Below are 17,791 nucleotides of genomic sequence, written 5' to 3' on the forward strand. Positions count from 1 at the left end.
GTTGGGCCTTACAAATCAAACGCTGCACTGCAGATAGGCTAAGTGTCCATCTCGTTGCGCCGGTCAGGCCGGGGGAGCAGTTTCCTTCAAGTTCTTGATAAAGTCAATTGCGGCGGTCGGGTCGGTGAACTTGTGAAGCGCTCCGCTCGGTAGCGTGAACCTCAGCTCAGCTGGGAAGAAGAGGCCAAACTTTACTCCCTGACAGGTGTGCAGAAGCCGCTTTGCGTTGTCTGGCCGCGGAGGCAGTGAAGTCTGGGAAGATGGACAGTCTCTTGATGTGTGTGTGTGTGTGTAGGTTGACTATCTATTACACATCAGTGTTTGTGAACTGAAGATGCATCTGTAAATCCCCTTTTCACTGTGTCCTCTTGATGACTTGTCCTATTTTCTCTCTCTCTTTTAATTTCCCCTGTTGGTACTGGATATATAAAGCTCCCCGCCACCTCCTCCTCTTCCCTTCATCATGTCTTTAGAAGCATAGGTATGACACATGTCCTTTGGGGACCTCCCTGATAGTGTGTGACGGCTAAGGAAGTATATGGAAAATAAGGGAGGATGCCAGTGCGAAATGGGGTCAGAGCTCATTTCAAAATCAGAGTATAAATCAACAATTCTGTTTTGATGAGAGGCATGCACAGCCAGATAGCACTATATTCAGTTAGAGAAAATGGCTACACACAGGCACACACACACACGCACAAACAGGCACGCACGCACACACACAGCGGTCTCTTGGCCCTAGCTAGAGCAGATTGCAAGCTGAGATGTTTATTGATCAACTGAAATCTCTGTTAGGCTGTGAGAGAGATAGAGGCAGAAAGAGCCAGTTAGGGAGAATGAAGCGAGAGAAAGAGAGTGAGAGGAGGGAAAAAGAGAGAAATAAAAGAAAAATAAAGAGAGAGACAGCGAGAGAGAAAGAGGTTAGGGAGAGAGAGTGTGTTTGTGAGAGAGAGAGAGCTCCAGCCCTGACAGGTGAGGCTGATAAATCCCAGGAGTGGCGCCACAGCGATGACTGAAATTAAAACGGTCCGTTCCGAACGACATTACACTGGTCCCCAGTGAGCATGCTCAGTTAAAGAATTTTTGCAGCGATCTGTGTGGCGTCTCACGAGCATTCCGTTGCGCTTGGCTCATTTAGAGATGAAGAGGGTGTAGTAACGGTGATTGGTTGCCACAGGTGACAGAGTGCTTGTCGGTGCGTGTCGGGGTTGATGGCTGTTATGCCACTGTGACAGAGACCCTCTCTGCTATACTCTTTCTAGAAGTTTAAACTTTAACTGCATATTTTAACTGACTACGATAAGAATTTTTAGCCGAATATTTTCTCAAAATGTTCCTACTGTAAAAAGCATCAATGTATAAGATATCAGGATAACACAGAACATTTGTTTAGGGGGCAGGTCAATCTCAATGAACACAAGACGCAAGAAAAGCTAAGTACTCCTGAATCATTCTTGAGAAATCTTAGTCACACCAACCAACAATGTCTTTCCTCCATATCAGAGTTTTAAGCTGTAAAAGGTGTTTTCAGCGTTCAAAGACGTCGATTGGCCTATTGCCTGGACTAAATATTTTCAGTGTGACAGAGTGCAGAGGCCAGGGTGTTGACTCTAGGCCGCAGTGCTACAGTCTCAGGTGTGCTGTGTTAGCATATCTGCCAGGATATATCGAGTGTCCTGGTTGAACCATTACCCCACCCCTCCAACCTCTCTCCTCCCCGTCCACAGGCAGTTTGTCTCAGTCCTGCCAATACAAGCACATATTTTTCCTCACCCACCAATGCACACACAAAGTGGATCCCTCCCTCCCTCCCACAAACACGCATCCACCCATATGCACAGAAAGACACACACAGAGTGAGCCCGCCCCCCCCACCCCACACACACATACCTCGTTTGTGGCACTGCTGGATGGTGGTGTGTATGAAGGTCTGGACCTCTCTGTAGGTGTGGAGGAAGCTGTCCTGGAAGTGGCTGGCCTGTTCAGCACTAACACCCAGGATGCCCGACAGACGCTCCCTACCTGGATGAGACAGACAACCATAACATATATCGCCCAAATTCAATGCCAGTTTTATCCATTCCCCTCTATTTATTTGGAGCCCCATTAGTTTTTGCAAAGGCAGCAGCTATTCTTCCTGAGTCCACAAAAAACATGACAAGTAACAAAACACTGGTACACTGACAGACAAGGACACTCACCCAAATGTGATATACAAACAATACAACAAACAAAATGTGTAATCAAGGACTGATTTCGACCTGGGACACAAGGTGAGTGCAATTAATTATCAGGTAGAACAGAAAACAAACAGTACTCTGGACCTCCAAGGTAGAATTTGAATACCCCTGATATATACCATAGCATAGTGATACAAAGTGATACACCATTTGTACCATAATATGTACAGTACCAGTCAAAAGTTTGGACACACCTACTCATTCAAGGATTTTTCTTATTTTTACTATTTTCTACATTGTAGAATAATAGTTAAGACATCAAAACTATGAAATAACACATATGGAATCATGTAGTAACCAAAGAAGTGTGAAACAAATCAAAATATATTTTAGATTTAAGATTCTTCAAAGTTGCCACCCTTTGCCTTGATGACAGCTTTGCACACTCTTGGCATTTTCTCAACCAGCTTCACCTGGAATGCTTTTCCAACAGTCTTGAAGGAGTTCCCACATATGCTGAGCACTTGTTGGCTGTTTTTCCTTCACTCTGTGGTCCAAATTATCACAAACCATCTCAATTGGGTTGTGGTTAGGTGATTGTGGAGGCTAGGTCATCTGCTGCAGTGCTCCATTACTCTCCTTCTTGGTCAAAAATAGCCCTTACACAGCCTGGAAGTGTGTTTGGTCATTGTCCTCTTGAAAAACAAATGATAGTCCCACTAAGCTCAAACCAGATGGGATGGCTTATCGCTGCAGAATGCTGTGGTAGCCATGCTGGTTAAGTGTGCCTTGAATTCTAAATAAATCTTTGACAGTGTCACCAGCAAAGCACCCCCCACACCATAACATCTCCTCCTCCATGCTTCACGGTGGGAACAACACATGCGGAGATCATCCGTTCACCTACTCTGCGTCTCACAAAGACACGATGGTTGGAACCAAACATTTCAAATTCGGACCCATCAGATGTGTTATTTCATTTCCAACGCTCTAATGTCCATTGCGCGTGTTTTTTGGTCCAAGCAAGTCTCTTCTTCTTATTGGTGTCCTTTAGTAGTGGTTTCTTTGCAGCCGACCATGAAGTCCTGATTCACGATGTCTCTGAACAGTTGATGTTGAGATGTGTCTTACTTGAACTCTGTGAAGCATTTATTTGGGATGCAATTTCTGAGGCTATTAACTCTAACGAACTTATCCTCTGCAGCAGAAGTAACTCTGGGTCTTCCTTTCCTGTGGCGGTCATCATGAGAGCCAGTTTCATCATAGCGCTTGATGGTTGAAGAAACTTTCAAAGTTCTTGACATTTTCCGGATTGACTGACCTTCATGTCTTAAAGTAATGATGGACTGCCATTTCTCTTTGCTTATTTGAGCTGTTCGTGCCATAATATGAACTTGGTATTTTACCAAATAGGGCTATCTTCTGTATACCACCCCTACCTTGTCACAACACAACTGATTTGCTCAAACGCTTTAAGATGGAAAGAAATTCCACAAATTAACTTTTAACACTACCTCATGAAGCTGGTTGAGAGAATGTCAAGAGTGTGCAAAGCTGTCATCAAGACAAAGGGTGGCTACTTTGAAGAATCTAAAATAGATTTTGATTTGCTTAACACTTTTTTGCTTTTTATGCTGCTGCTACTCTCTGTTTATCATATATGCATAGTCACTTTAACTATACATTCATGTACATACTACCTCAAATGGGCCGACCAACCAGTGCTCCCGCACATTGGCTAACGGGCTATCTGTATTGTGTCCCACCCACCACCCGCCAACCCCTCTTTTACGCTACTGCTACTCTCTGTTCATCATATATGCAGTCACTTTAACCATATCTACATGTACATACTACCTCAATCAGCCTGACTAACCGGTGTCTGTATGTAGCCTCACTACTTTTATAGCCTCGCTACTGTATATAGCCTGTCTTTTTACTGTTGTTTTATTTCTTTACTTACCTATTGTTCACCTAATACCTTTTTTGCACTATTGGTTAGAGCCTGTACGTACTGCTCACTGTAAGGTCTAAACCTGTTGTATTCGGTGCACGTGACAAATAAACTTTGATTTGATTTGAATGAGTAGGTGTGTCCAAACTCTTTACTGGTACTGTAAATATATAGAAAAAGTTATATCAGGAAATCATCTCAAAGTTATGCCTCTGACTGCTTGCCCTATCTACGATGTGAGTGCAGAGATCACTATTGGCCATTCCACCCTAGCTCTGGCCCAAAGGAGATTCCAGTCGAGAGAATCGTGGCTCTGTGTGCTCAGTATGTGTGCCTGTGCGTGTTTGTGTGTTCATAGGGTCAGAATGTTTGTGTATATTTGTGTTCACAGACTGCGTGTGTGCCTGTGTTCTGCAGCACTGTGTTTGTGTGTTCACAGTGTGTTTATTCGCAGCGTGTGTGTTCCGTGGCACTGTGTGTGTGTCTGTGTTCTGTGGGTTAACGCGCGGCTGGTGATGAATAATGTTCTGCCAGACAGAGGGAGCGCCAGGGATGGTGCAGCAGGAGGGGGCAGTTGGCCCAGCGGAGACAGGCGCTAAGCCCCAAATCTGTGCCAGTCTGGGGCCCCTGCCTGGGTGGACGTGCCCCCCGTGCCCTCTACACACACCCGGGGAGACACAGGGAGAGAGTGTGAACATGCAGGGATAGTGTGAGTGTTTTGGGGGGAGGGCGGCTCTATGTCACACAGAGAGATGGAGTTGGTCTGTTTGTGAACATCATCACACTGTGTGAGTGTCAGTATCTGTGCAGTGTGGATGTGTGTGTGTGTGTGTGTGTGTGTGTGTGTGTGTGTGTGTGTGTGTGTGTGTGTGTGTGTGTGTGTACGCTCAAGAGTGTGTGAGTGTATACAGGCGAGTACGAGATAGAGGTAATTGACACAGTGCTGATTTTCTCAAAAACAAATGAAATCACAAAAAAAGGTGTCTGGACCATCCTATAAGATGCCATTTACATCAAAAATAGAGATTTGGCTGTAAAAAAGAAAATGTCTCCATTTCAAAAGGCTTCTGAATTTTGTAATTTCCACTCTGAAATTTCTGACTTGATCATTCACATTTCCTGTTGCTTCAGGATTATTTTCCTGCTGTAGCAAACTGGCTCAAATTAAGATCCTACATCTGTAATATGGTAGCTCAATGACTTTAAATCATTTTTACCCCTATGATAACATTGTACCACCAGTAGGAGTGGGAACACCAATGATACATTTTAGGTAAATTGAGGCCACAAATGCTCAAATCTAATGTTGTTTCCCTTCAGCAGCATACCACCCTGCATCCCATTGCTGGCTTGCTTCTGAACCTAAGCAGGGTAGCTGCCTGGATGGGAGACCAGATGTTGCTGGAAGCAGCGTTGGAGGGCCAGTAGGGGGAACTCCCTCTGGTCTAAGGAGATCCCAATGCCCTAGGGCAGTGAAGGGGAAATTGCCCTTAGGGTGATGTCTTTCGGATGGGACGGGTATCCTGACTTATCGTAAGAGTAGGGGTGTTAACCCCGATATCGTGGCTAAATCCCCAATCTGGCCCCATTCCATCATGACCACCTAATCATCCCCCTCATTCCTAATTGGCATATATCACTTCTAACCTCTCCACCTGATAGCTGATGTGTGGCCGCCTCATCCACACATTGGTGGGGGATGAGGTGAGTTTCCCCCTACTATGTGAAGCGCTTTGAGTACCTCATTTGGTAGAAATGAAATCCAATGAATTTAAAATGAGTAACACTGATTTAGACACACCATATGATCAGGCTAGAAATGACATACTAAAGGGGTGTGATTAGCTAATCATTTTTTGACCCTTCACCTGATAACAGTTTACCACTGGAGATGTGTGTGTGTGTGTGTGTGTGTGAGTGAGGAGAAGGTCTATTGTAGGGAGTGAGCGAAGGCAACCGGTTGCCACAGGGCGGGTAAGGGGTGCAAAAAGGCAGTAGTGTGTGTGTGTGTGTGGAAGTCTACAACGGAGTGTGTGTGTGTGGCCGAGGCACCACATACCAGCTGAATGAGGTCAGTCCTGTGTGACCCTCCAGCCTCGTTACTGCTCACTCACATCTCTCTCTCTCTCTCCTTCTCCCCCACGTCCATCTCTCTTTCTCTCTCCTCCACATCAATCTCGCTCTCTCCTCCACGTCCATCTCTCTCCTCTTTCTTTCTTCCTCTCTCCCACACCTCTTTTCCAATTCAGTCTCTTTTTCTCTCCTCTCTTTCTTCCTCTCTCTTTCCCTCTGTCCCTCTCCCAGAGTGCAACAGTCAACACTTGGCCTCTTTCTCTTCTGACCCATTTGTGTGTGTCTGTCTGCATGGCCAACACCACCCCTCCCCCCTCCTCTTCTCTCTCCGCCTGATTATTGTCTCCAGGAGAAAGCTTCCTTTTAGTATTCCGTAACCAAGGAGACGAGCCACTAGGAAGGCCTAGGCTGTCTACGCTGAAAACGAACGCTCTCCCTCACTCCACTAACCCCCTCTTCTTTCCTCCCTGTGTCTTTCTCCTCCTTTCTCAGCTTCTCTTGTCCTCCTTGACGACAGATACACAATGTATCACGTCTTATGCTATTAAAAACATTCAAATCAGCCGTGAGGCTTCCTTCCATCTCTACCATGCACACACACAGAGTCATAATGCCACATGTCATTGAAAGACCAAAGAATACTCCATCATCAAGTCCCTTTGTCACTGAACGCACTCATCTGTGAAAAGACAAACACCCATACATGTCAGAGCTGTAACTGTGTGTGTTACTGTGTGTGTGTCTAATGTATGTGTGTGTGCGTGAGTCTGAGTGGTGGTTTCCGGGCAATGATACTGCACTCGTCTGATCTCTGAACTGCGGACGGGAGAGGCTTGTCGACTCACACCAGCCACACACACACACTCACACCAGCCACATACACACACACCAGCCACACACACACAAGCCACACACACACACACCAGCCACACACACCAGCCACACACACACAACCATTGCCAGACCACTGCCAGCCATCACAACCTCTCAACATCTCCCAATCCTCTACTACTGCCTGCCTGACAGCACAGCCTGAAGGCTCCCTTACTGCTACGTGTGTGTGTGTGTGTGTGTGTATGTGGACGTGTTTAACTATACTCACAAGAATAGTAAACTTACAAACATTTTACCAACTGGGGACATTTTATTAGTCCACACAAGGTCAAATGCGATTTCTCGGGGGTTTAGGGTTAAGGTTAGAATTAGTGTTAGGGTTAGAATTAGGTTTAAGGTTAAGTTAAGGTTTACAGGTAAAGGTTGGGGACAATTTGATTTTGAATGAGACTTGAATCGTGTGTCCCCACAAGGTTAGTTGTACAAGGCTGTGTGTGTGTGTGTGTGTGTGTGTGCCTCTTGATGAGCGTGAGCCAACAGTGAGGTCCAGATACAGCAGCAGAGTGTGTGACTCAGTCTCACACAAACAACAACACTCATATAACAAGCTGTTAATCAACAGGCTAGAAATACATAACAGACAATGCAAAGTGACCCAGATACAGAATAGTCTTACTACACTTTCATGATACACATTCCCTCCACGTTAGAAATCTATGGTCATGGGGCCAGCGTTTTGAAATAGTTTCCATTGGCTACAGCAGGGAAATGTGTTGTGTGTGCGAGTGAGTGAGTATTAAACGGGCCACAAATGAAGAAGGCATACTTAGGCCACATGGGCCCTTTCTACATTCTTGCTCCCTCTCTGTTTTTTCCTCTCCCATTCTCTCTCTTTCCTCCTCTCTCTCTTTCAAATTCAAGCTGCTTTATTGGCATGAAAAACATTGTGTCAATACTGCCAAAGCAACAATGTATACAATATACATTGTAATAAAATTATAAACAATAACAAAGAATTATATAAAATGGTAGTAAATAATAATACAAAATTGAACACAAAAATAACAACAATATAGTAGAAATGTAATAAATATAAAAAGCTAAACATGGAAAATGATACTATAACTAACTTATAACTAAATAACTGTCATCTTCACCATTACATCAGTACTACAACTACCATCATCATTACTACTACTACTACCACCACCATCATTAAACTGCTATCATTACCATCACCCTACTACCCATGCCACTACTCTCTCTCTCTCTCTCTCTCTTTCTTCCTCTCCCTCTCTCTTTCTTCCTCTCCCACTCTCTCCCTCTCTCTTTCTTCCTCTCCCACTCTCTCTCTTCCTCTCCCACTCTCTCTCTCTCTCTCTTCCTCTCCCACTCTCTCTTCCTCTCCCACTCTCTCTTCCTCTCCCACTCTCTCTTCCTCTCCCACTCTCTCTTCCTCTCCCACTCTCTCTCTCTCTCGTTCTTCCTCTCCCACTCTCTCTTCCTCTCCCACCCTCTCTTCCTCTCCCACCCTCTCTTCCTCTCCCACTCTCTCTTCCTCTCCCACTCTCTCTCGTTCTTCCTCTCCCACTCTCTCTCGTTCTTCCTCTCCCACTCTCTCTCTTTCCCTGGTTAAGGGCGACTGAAGTGATGTGGCTAACTAACTGAGTCATGTGGGTAGTTCTTCTCACCTGCTCCATACACCACAGAGTAGACGATACGCTTGGCATGCTCTCTATCCTCTGAACTCACTTCTCCTTCACTCACACTCTTCCTAGAGAGACAGAGAGAGAAGGAAGAGAGAGTAGGGGAAGAGAGAAAGAGAGAGAGATGTTATGTAAGGAAGTCCTACTGGAGTGCAACTCCTCTGTCTGCAAAGTGAGAGTCCCAAAGGGCCTGACAAGGGACGGCAACATCACATCACAGAACATACTCACACACAGATGCACAGAGACATACACATACTCTGATTATCAGCATGATAAGGTTCAACACTCTCTCTCTCTCTGTTATTCCCTCTCTCTCTCTGGTTTATCTTTCTCTATATATGTCCTCTTGCCCTCTTTGTTTTCTCCCTCTCTATCTGTTCTCTCCATCTCTACCTGTTATTTCTCTCTCCCAGTTTCATTGCCTGTAGCCCCAGGGACAGACTTTCAAACCGTTTTATCTGTAGTACCTCCGGCCCCCCCCCCCCCCCCCCCCACACACACACACACACACACACACAGCTGTCAAATGGTGGAGTCAGATGGTTGGGGCTAAAGACAAATTAAAAGTGCTCAGCACCACCTGGTGGACAGAGTATTTATCTATTCTAGACAGCGTTCTAACAGTGTTCTAACAGTTCTAATAGTATTCTAACAGTGTTCTAACAGTGTTCAAACACTGTTCAAACAGCATTCTAACAGTGTTCTAACAGTTCTAATAGTATTCTAACAGTGTTCTAACAGCGTTCTAACACTGTTCTAACAGTTCTAATAGTATTCTAACAGTGTTCAAACACCGTCCTAACAGTATTCTAACAGTGTTCTAACAGTGTTCTAACACTGTTCTAACAGTTCTAATAGTATTCTAACAGTGTTCTAACACTGTTCTAACAGTTCTAATAGTATTCTAACAGTGTTCTAACAGCGTTCTAACACTGTTCTAACAGTTCTAATAGTATTCTAACCGTGTTCAAACACCGTTCTAACAGTGTTCTAACAGTACTAATAGTATTCTAACAGCGTTCTAACATTGTTCTAACAGTATTAATAGTATTCTAACAGCGTTCTAACAGTTCTAATAGTATTCTAACAGTGTTCTAACAGTTCTAATAGTATTCTAACAGCGTTCTAACATTGTTCTAACAGTTCTAATAGTATTCTAACAGTTCTAATAGTATTCTAACAGCGTTCTAACATTGTTCTAACAGTACTAATAGTATTCTAACAGCGTTCTAACAGTTCTAACAGCGTTCTAACAGCGTTCTAACAGTACTAATAGTATTCTAACAGTGTTCTAACAGTGTTCTAACAGTATTCTAACAGCGTTCCAACATTGTTCTAACAGCATTCTAGCAGTGTTCTAACAGTTCTAACAGCATTCTAACAGTTCTAACAGCGTTCTAACAGCATTCTAACAGCGTCCTAACAGATCTAACAGTGTTCTAACAGCGTTCTAGCAGTGTTCTAACAGCGTTCTAACATTGTTCTAACAGTACTAATAGTATTCTAACAGCGTTCTAACAGTTCTAACAGCGTTCTAACAGCGTTCTAACAGTACTAATAGTATTCTAACAGTGTTCTAACAGTGTTCTAATAGTGTTCTAACAGTATTCTAACAGCGTTCCAACATTGTTCTAACAGCATTCTAGCAGTGTTCTAACAGTTCTAACAGCATTCTAACAGTTCTAACAGCGTTCTAACAGCATTCTAACAATTCTAACAGATCTAACAGTGTTCTAACAGTGTTCTAGCAGTGTTCTAACAGCGTTCTAGCAGTGTTCTAACAGCGTTCTAACAGTGTTCTAACAGCATTCTAACAGTGTTCTAACAGCATTCTAACAGCATTCTAACAGCGTTCTAACAGTTCTACCAGTGTCCTAACAGCATTCTAACAGTGTTCTAACAGCATTCTAACAGCATTCTACCAGTGTCCTAACAGCATTCTAACAGTTCTAACAGCGTCCTAACAGATCTAACATGGTTCTAACATGGTTCTAACAGCGTTCTAACAGTGTTCTAACAGTGTTCTAACAGTGTTCTAACATGGTTCTAACAGCGTCCTAACAGATCTAACATGGTTCTAACATGGTTCTAACAGCGTTCTAACATGGTTCTAACAGCGTTCTAACCGCGTTCTAACAGCGTTCTAACAGTGTTCTAACATCGTTCTAACAGCATTCTAACAGTGTTTTAACAGTTCTAACAGCATTCTAACAGTGTTTTAACAGTTCTAACAGCGTTCTAACAGCGTTCCACGCCAGCCAAACCCTCCCCTAACCCGGACGACGCTGGGCCAATTGTGCCTCATGGGTCTACCGGTCGCGGCCGGCTGCGACAGAGCCTGGACTCGAACCAAGAATCTCTAGTGGCACAGCTAGCACTGCGATGCAGTGCCTTAGACCACTGCGCCACTCGGAAGGCCATTGTTCTAACAGTGTAGCAACAGTTCTAACAGTGTAGCAACAGTTCTATCAGTGTAGCAACAGTTCTATCAGTGTAGCAACAGTTCTATCAGTGTAGCAACAGTTCTATCAGTGTAGCAACAGTTATATCAGTGTAGCAACAGTTCTAACAGTGTAGCAACAGTTCTATCAGTGTAGCAACAGTTCTATCAGTGTAGCAACAGCTCTATCAGTGTAGCAACAGCTCTATCAGTGTAGCAACAGTTCTATCAGTGTAGCAACAGTTCTATCAGTGTAGCAACAGTTCTATCAGTGTAGCAACAGTTCTATCAGTGTAGCAACAGTTCTATCAGTGTACCAACAGTTCTATCAGTGTAGCAACAGTTCTAACAGTGTAGCAACAGTTCTAACAGTGTAGCAACAGTTCTATCAGTGTAGCAACAGTTCTATCAGTGTAGCAACAGCTCTATCAGTGTAGCAACAGTTCTATCAGTGTAGCAACAGTTCTATCAGTGTAGCAACAGTTCTATCAGTGTAGCAACAGCTCTATCAGTGTAGCAACAGCTCTATCAGTGTAGCAACAGCTCTAACAGTGTAGCAACAGTTCTATCAGTGTAGCAACAGTTCTATCAGTGTAGCAACAGTTCTATCAGTGTAGCAACAGTTCTATCAGTGTAGCAACAGTTCTATCAGTGTAGCAACAGTTCTATCAGTGTAGCAACAGTTCTATCAGTGTACCAACAGTTCTATCAGTGTACCAACAGTTCTATCAGTGTAGCAACAGTTCTATCAGTGTAGCAACAGTTCTAACAGTGTAGCAACAGTTCTAACAGTGTAGCAACAGTTCTAACAGTGTAGCAACAGTTCTAACAGTGTAGCAACAGTTCTAACAGTGTAGCAACAGTTCTAACAGTGTAGCAACAGTTCTAACAGTGTAGCAACAGTTCTAACAGTGTAGCAACAGTTCTAACAGTGTAGCAACAGTTCTAACAGTGTAGCAACAGTTCTATCAGTGTAGCAACAGTTCTATCAGTGTAGCAACAGTTCTATCAGTGTAGCAACAGTTCTATCAGTGTACCAACAGTTCTAACAGTGTACCAACAGTTCTATCAGTGTACCAACAGTTCTATCAGTGTACCAACAGTTCTATCAGTGTAGCAACAGTTCTATCAGTGTAGCAACAGTTCTATCAGTGTAGCAACAGTTCTATCAGTGTACCAACAGTTCTAACAGTGTAGCAACAGTTCTAACAGTGTAGCAACAGTTCTAACAGTGTAGCAACAGTTCTAACAGTGTAGCAACAGTTCTAACAGTGTAGCAACAGTTCTAACAGTGTAGCAACAGTTCTAACAGTGTAGCAACAGTTCTAACAGTGTAGCAACAGTTCTAACAGTGTAGCAACAGTTCTATCAGTGTAGCAACAGTTCTATCAGTGTAGCAACAGTTCTATCAGTGTAGCAACAGTTCTAACAGTGTACCAACAGTTCTAACAGTGTACCAACAGTTCTAACAGTGTACCAACAGTTCTATCAGTGTACCAACAGTTCTATCAGTGTACCAACAGTTCTATCAGTGTACCAACAGTTCTATCAGTGTACCAACAGTTCTAACAGTGTAGCAACAGTTCTAACAGTGTAGCAACAGTTCTAACAGTGTAGCAACAGTTCTAACAGTGTAGCAACAGTTCTAACAGTGTAGCAACAGTTCTAACAGTGTAGCAACAGTTCTAACAGTGTAGCAACAGTTCTAACAGTGTAGCAACAGTTCTATCAGTGTAGCAACAGTTCTATCAGTGTAGCAACAGTTCTATCAGTGTACCAACAGTTCTAACAGTGTACCAACAGTTCTAACAGTGTACCAACAGTTCTATCAGTGTACCAACAGTTCTATCAGTGTACCAACAGTTCTATCAGTGTACCAACAGTTCTATCAGTGTACCAACAGTTATATCAGTGTACCAACAGTTCTAACAGTGTACCAACAGTTCTAACAGTGTAGCAACAGTTCTATCAGTGTAGCAACAGTTCTATCAGTGTAGCAACAGTTCTATCAGTGTAGCAACAGTTCTATCAGTGTAGCAACAGTTCTATCAGTGTAGCAACAGTTCTATCAGTGTAGCAACAGTTATATCAGTGTAGCAACAGTTCTAACAGTGTAGCAAGATATATCAGTGTAGCAACAGTTCTATCAGTGTAGCAACAGTTCTATCAGTGTAGCAACAGTTCTATCAGTGTACCAACAGTTCTATCAGTGTACCAACAGTTCTAACAGTGTAGCAACAGTTCTAACAGTGTAGCAACAGTTCTAACAGTGTAGCAACAGTTCTAACAGTGTAGCAACAGTTCTAACAGTGTAGCAACAGTTCTAACAGTGTAGCAACAGTTCTAACAGTGTAGCAACAGTTCTAACAGTGTAGCAACAGTTCTAACAGTGTAGCAACAGTTCTAACAGTGTAGCAACAGTTCTAACAGTGTAGCAACAGTTCTAACAGTGTACCAACAGTTCTATCAGTGTACCAACAGTTCTATCAGTGTACCAACAGTTATATCAGTGTACCAACAGTTATATCAGTGTACCAACAGTTCTAACAGTGTAGCAACAGTTCTATCAGTGTAGCAACAGTTCTATCAGTGTAGCAACAGTTCTAACAGTGTAGCAAGATATATCAGTGTACCAACAGTTCTATCAGTGTAGCAACAGTTCTATCAGTGTAACAACAGTTCTAACAGTGTACCAACAGTTCTATCAGTGTAGCAACAGTTCTATCAGTGTAGCAACAGTTCTATCAGTGTAGCAACAGTTCTATCAGTGTACCAACAGTTCTATCAGTGTACCAACAGTTCTATCAGTGTACCAACAGTTCTATCAGTGGGTTAACAGTGTTCTGACAGAGGGTTCTAACAGTTCTAATGGTCTCCCTTGTTTTTCTCACCACAGGGTCCCTTTTTAACATGCACGCACACATTTCAAAACGCGACCGTGTAATCACTGCGGCGACCGACCTGGGGGTGCCCTGACATAGAGGAAGGAGCCTCATACGCCGGTTGCTGCTGTAGTCATGGCAACAAGGCTGCGAGCGTTTGAAGTGATGCTGCGGTTTGGGCAGACTGATGGGCTGTGTGTGTGTGTGTGTGTGAGAGAGAGTGTGAACGTGGGAATACGGTATGAGGCTCTCGTTGATAGGCTCATCCCAAACGGCTGAGTGGTGTGTGAACTGAGAATGCCCAAAGCAGTCCTGTTGAGTACAACTAAAAGAGAGACAGGAGGAAACTAGTGTAGCAGGGAGGAGAGGAAATCAGAGGTCATAGAACTATGAAATGAGAGGCAAAACTGTGTGAGATGCGTGAATATCATATTAGTTTGTGTGTGTGTGTGTGTGTGTGTGATACTAAAAACTGCGAGACTGTGTGTGTGTGTGTGTGTGTCAATAGAGTTTGAGACTGTGTTTGTCTGTGATACCCCCCACTGCGAGACTGTTTGTGTGTGTGTGTGAGACCCACCACTGTGAGGCCAGCATGGTGAAGACGTCGGCCTGTGGGTTGTTGAAGATTCTCTGCAGCTCAGGGTCTGACGAGAGGTGAGCCAGCAGACGCAGTTCCACCTGGCAGAAATCTGACACACACACCACTATCATTCTCCTCCACACTACTGTTCATTTTCACTACCATCATCGCTCAACATTTGTATATTAACTGATAATGTAATCAGCTGATAATGAACCAGGTAGTCAGCGGTAATGTTATTTAACAGAAAGGCCAAGAGAGATAAGAGAATCGAGGGAGAGGTTGTAAACAACACGTGTGTTGAGAGAGAGAGCAGGAGAGAGAGAGGGATGGGAGAGGTGGAGAGAGAAAATAATGGGGAGGAGGCAGATACAGAAAGAGAGGGAGAGCGAGAGAGAGAGGAAAAGAGAGAGGAGGGGAACAGATGAGTGTTCCTCCCCGCCTGGTCCCGTTGTCAGATGAGAGAGAATGGCTGATGAGGCAGGCAGGCAGCCAGCCAGTCCCTCCTGTGAGACGCCTGGGGGCCTGAGTTACCTTACCGCCATCCCTTTAACACCCCGAACCCCTTATAATCTGTGACACCCCCCCCCACCTCCCATCTCCAAGACCCCTCCCTCCCAAATGCAGCCTATCACATGATGATAACACACTTGCGCATGTTCCTCTCCGGATAGACAGACAGACTATCTCTGTTGTGTGTGTATGTGTGAGCCACACCTTGCTATCCCTTATCATACTGCTGTCAGGCTGGAATGCTCAAGAGAATTACCATTACTGACATACACCTACTGGAGAGCAAGAGATAGAGGGGGAATGCTGACACACACATCACACTGTAATTCAGTGTAATTCAATTAGTGGATTGAACATTGATTTTAGTGCTGGGGCTCCAAACTGGGCTTGATGAGAATGTCGATGGCCGGCCCTGTATTCTCTCTCCACAGTAAAACAAACGTGTACTCAGCTATTAGCCTCTAATGATGTTTTTCCACTGCAGGGCCGTGCCTTGCTGTGAATATCACGGTTCCTATTTCATTCCCACTTGCCCATGGCCCGCTTGATTCCTGGAACCAAGCGGGATATATCCAGCCTCGTTTGATACCTGGTACTGACCTCCAACCAAGTAGGCTGGTGGGTGGGGTTACACATGGCCGTACTCGATGACTGGTCTCACGCAACGATGTCACAGCGTGTGTTGTTAATACTCACGCACAAGTCACTGGCCCCGTTTTGAGAAAGTAAATCTAACTACGAAACGGTGCAGCTACAGAACACTAACGAATAACTCTGAAACTAAAAACGCTGGATTCGACATCACCGACAGCGATGTTTGAAGCCATGATAACGCTGAGCAGCAACGATCACCGCAGTAATACATAGTAATTTGGCTAAAAACAATCTAGCTAGCTACCGATGTCTTTTGATGAGCTTCATAACACACGCACACACACACATGCACACACACGAAAACACGCACATACATGAGGACACAAACACACGAGGACACACAAACAACTGACCGAGTCACTCCCATCTTGCAAATGTAGACACACACATAACGACACATTGGCTTCTAGGACACCAGATGTATGTCCTTGAACAGATTATTTAAAAATTGCACACAGAAGAAGTTAAGGTTAATTGAGTTGCTAATGGCAGCCTGCAGTACCCCGGTCGGCCTTCAACTTGAGATACTCACTGAGAAACGGCAGCACTGAGCTAGCCTGCAACGTCTCTTCCTGGAGTAGCTCAAACTGCGCATACTGTCTCCATGAGATGCCATCTTAACCGGATTCCTTGGTTTCAAATGCACTACTGAGTCTTCACATAGGAATGAATGGTGTCACATGATTGATGGCTTTGTCCATTCATATACAGTCATTGGTCTATCTCAACAGTGTCACTCTCGACAGCGGCATAGACAATTTTCTCCGCCGGAACCCTATCATCCCCTCTCCTCTCATAAAAAATGACAAAACAATCACATTTCCCTCCTGCAGCCGAATGAAATCGGCCATAAAATGATAAAATGTGCCTGCCTGACTGTGCTAGATGAGCTGGGCCTGTCTGGTTTAATATTGGTTGGCTGGTATAAAGATAGCTAGTTTAGTGCAGTGTGCTTTGATAATAGGCTGATAAAGGGTGTGTGTGTGTGTGTGTGTGTGTGCGTGTGTGTGCGTGTGCGTGTGTTTCTGATGATGATAGGCAGATAAAGGGGAGTTTCTAAAGATCTCTCCATCAATGTTTTATGCGTCAGATCACATTTCCCTCTGGGACCATTTGTAGTTCAGAGAATACTATATGTGGGATGGGGGGGTTGTGTGTGTGTGTGTCTGGATGTGCTTGCCCATGTGTGTGTGTAATAGAGTCGTTTCGGGAAGGTCTGCCCCAGCAGGATTTTTTTCAGTGATAAAATCACTACCAACTAGCATCTTCCTATTGATCCCAACAGGAATAAAATAAGATGGCCAAAGATAGAGCATCTACAGTCGATAAGTCCGAAGGGTCAAATCATCTTGACCTAAACACACACACACACACACACACACAGTTGATGTCAGAAGTTCACATACACTTAGGTTGGAGTCATTAAAACTTGTTTTTCAACCACTCCACACATTTCTTGTTAACAGACTATTGTTTTGGCAAGTTGGTTAGGACATTTTCATTTTCCCAACAATTGTTTACAGATTATTTCTCTTATAATTCATTGTATCACAATTCCAGTTGGTCAGAAGTTTACATACACTAAGTTGACTGTGCCTTTAAACAGCTTGGAAGGCTAATTGACATAATTTGAGTCAATTGGAGGTGTACCTCTGGATGTATTTCAAGGCCTACCTTCAAACTCAGTGCCTCTTTGCTTGACATCATGGGAACATCTAAATAAATCAGCCAAGACCTCAGAAAAAAATTGTAAACCTCCACAAGTCTGGTTCATCCTTGGGAGCAATTTCCAAACGCCTGAAGGTACCACGTTCATCTGTACAAACAATAGTACGCAAGTATAAACACCATGGGACCACGCAGCCGTCATACCGCTCAGAAAGGAGACGCATTCTGTCTCCTAGAGATGAACGTACTTTGGTGCGAAAAGCGCAAATCAATCCCAGAACAACAGCAAAGGACCTTGTGAAGA

The 17,791-nt window shown here is 44.0% G+C and overlaps 1 protein-coding gene across 1 annotated transcript in view; it reads right to left on the reverse strand.

Moving 5' to 3' along the window:
• Positions 1-17,791, reverse strand: part of poln (polymerase (DNA directed) nu) — an 81,608-nt gene that overhangs the window by 14,390 nt on the left and 49,427 nt on the right. The window contains exons 17-19 of the mRNA XM_071333549.1: positions 14,650-14,761; positions 8,733-8,815; positions 1,891-2,022 (exon numbers count right to left, since the gene is read on the reverse strand). Coding sequence (XP_071189650.1) covers positions 1,891-2,022; positions 8,733-8,815; positions 14,650-14,761 — 327 coding nt within the window. The remainder of the gene's footprint in view (positions 1-1,890; positions 2,023-8,732; positions 8,816-14,649; positions 14,762-17,791) is intronic.

This window comes from Salvelinus alpinus, chromosome 11 (genome assembly GCF_045679555.1).
Source record: "Salvelinus alpinus chromosome 11, SLU_Salpinus.1, whole genome shotgun sequence".
Classification (NCBI taxonomy): Eukaryota; Metazoa; Chordata; class Actinopteri; order Salmoniformes; family Salmonidae; genus Salvelinus; species Salvelinus alpinus.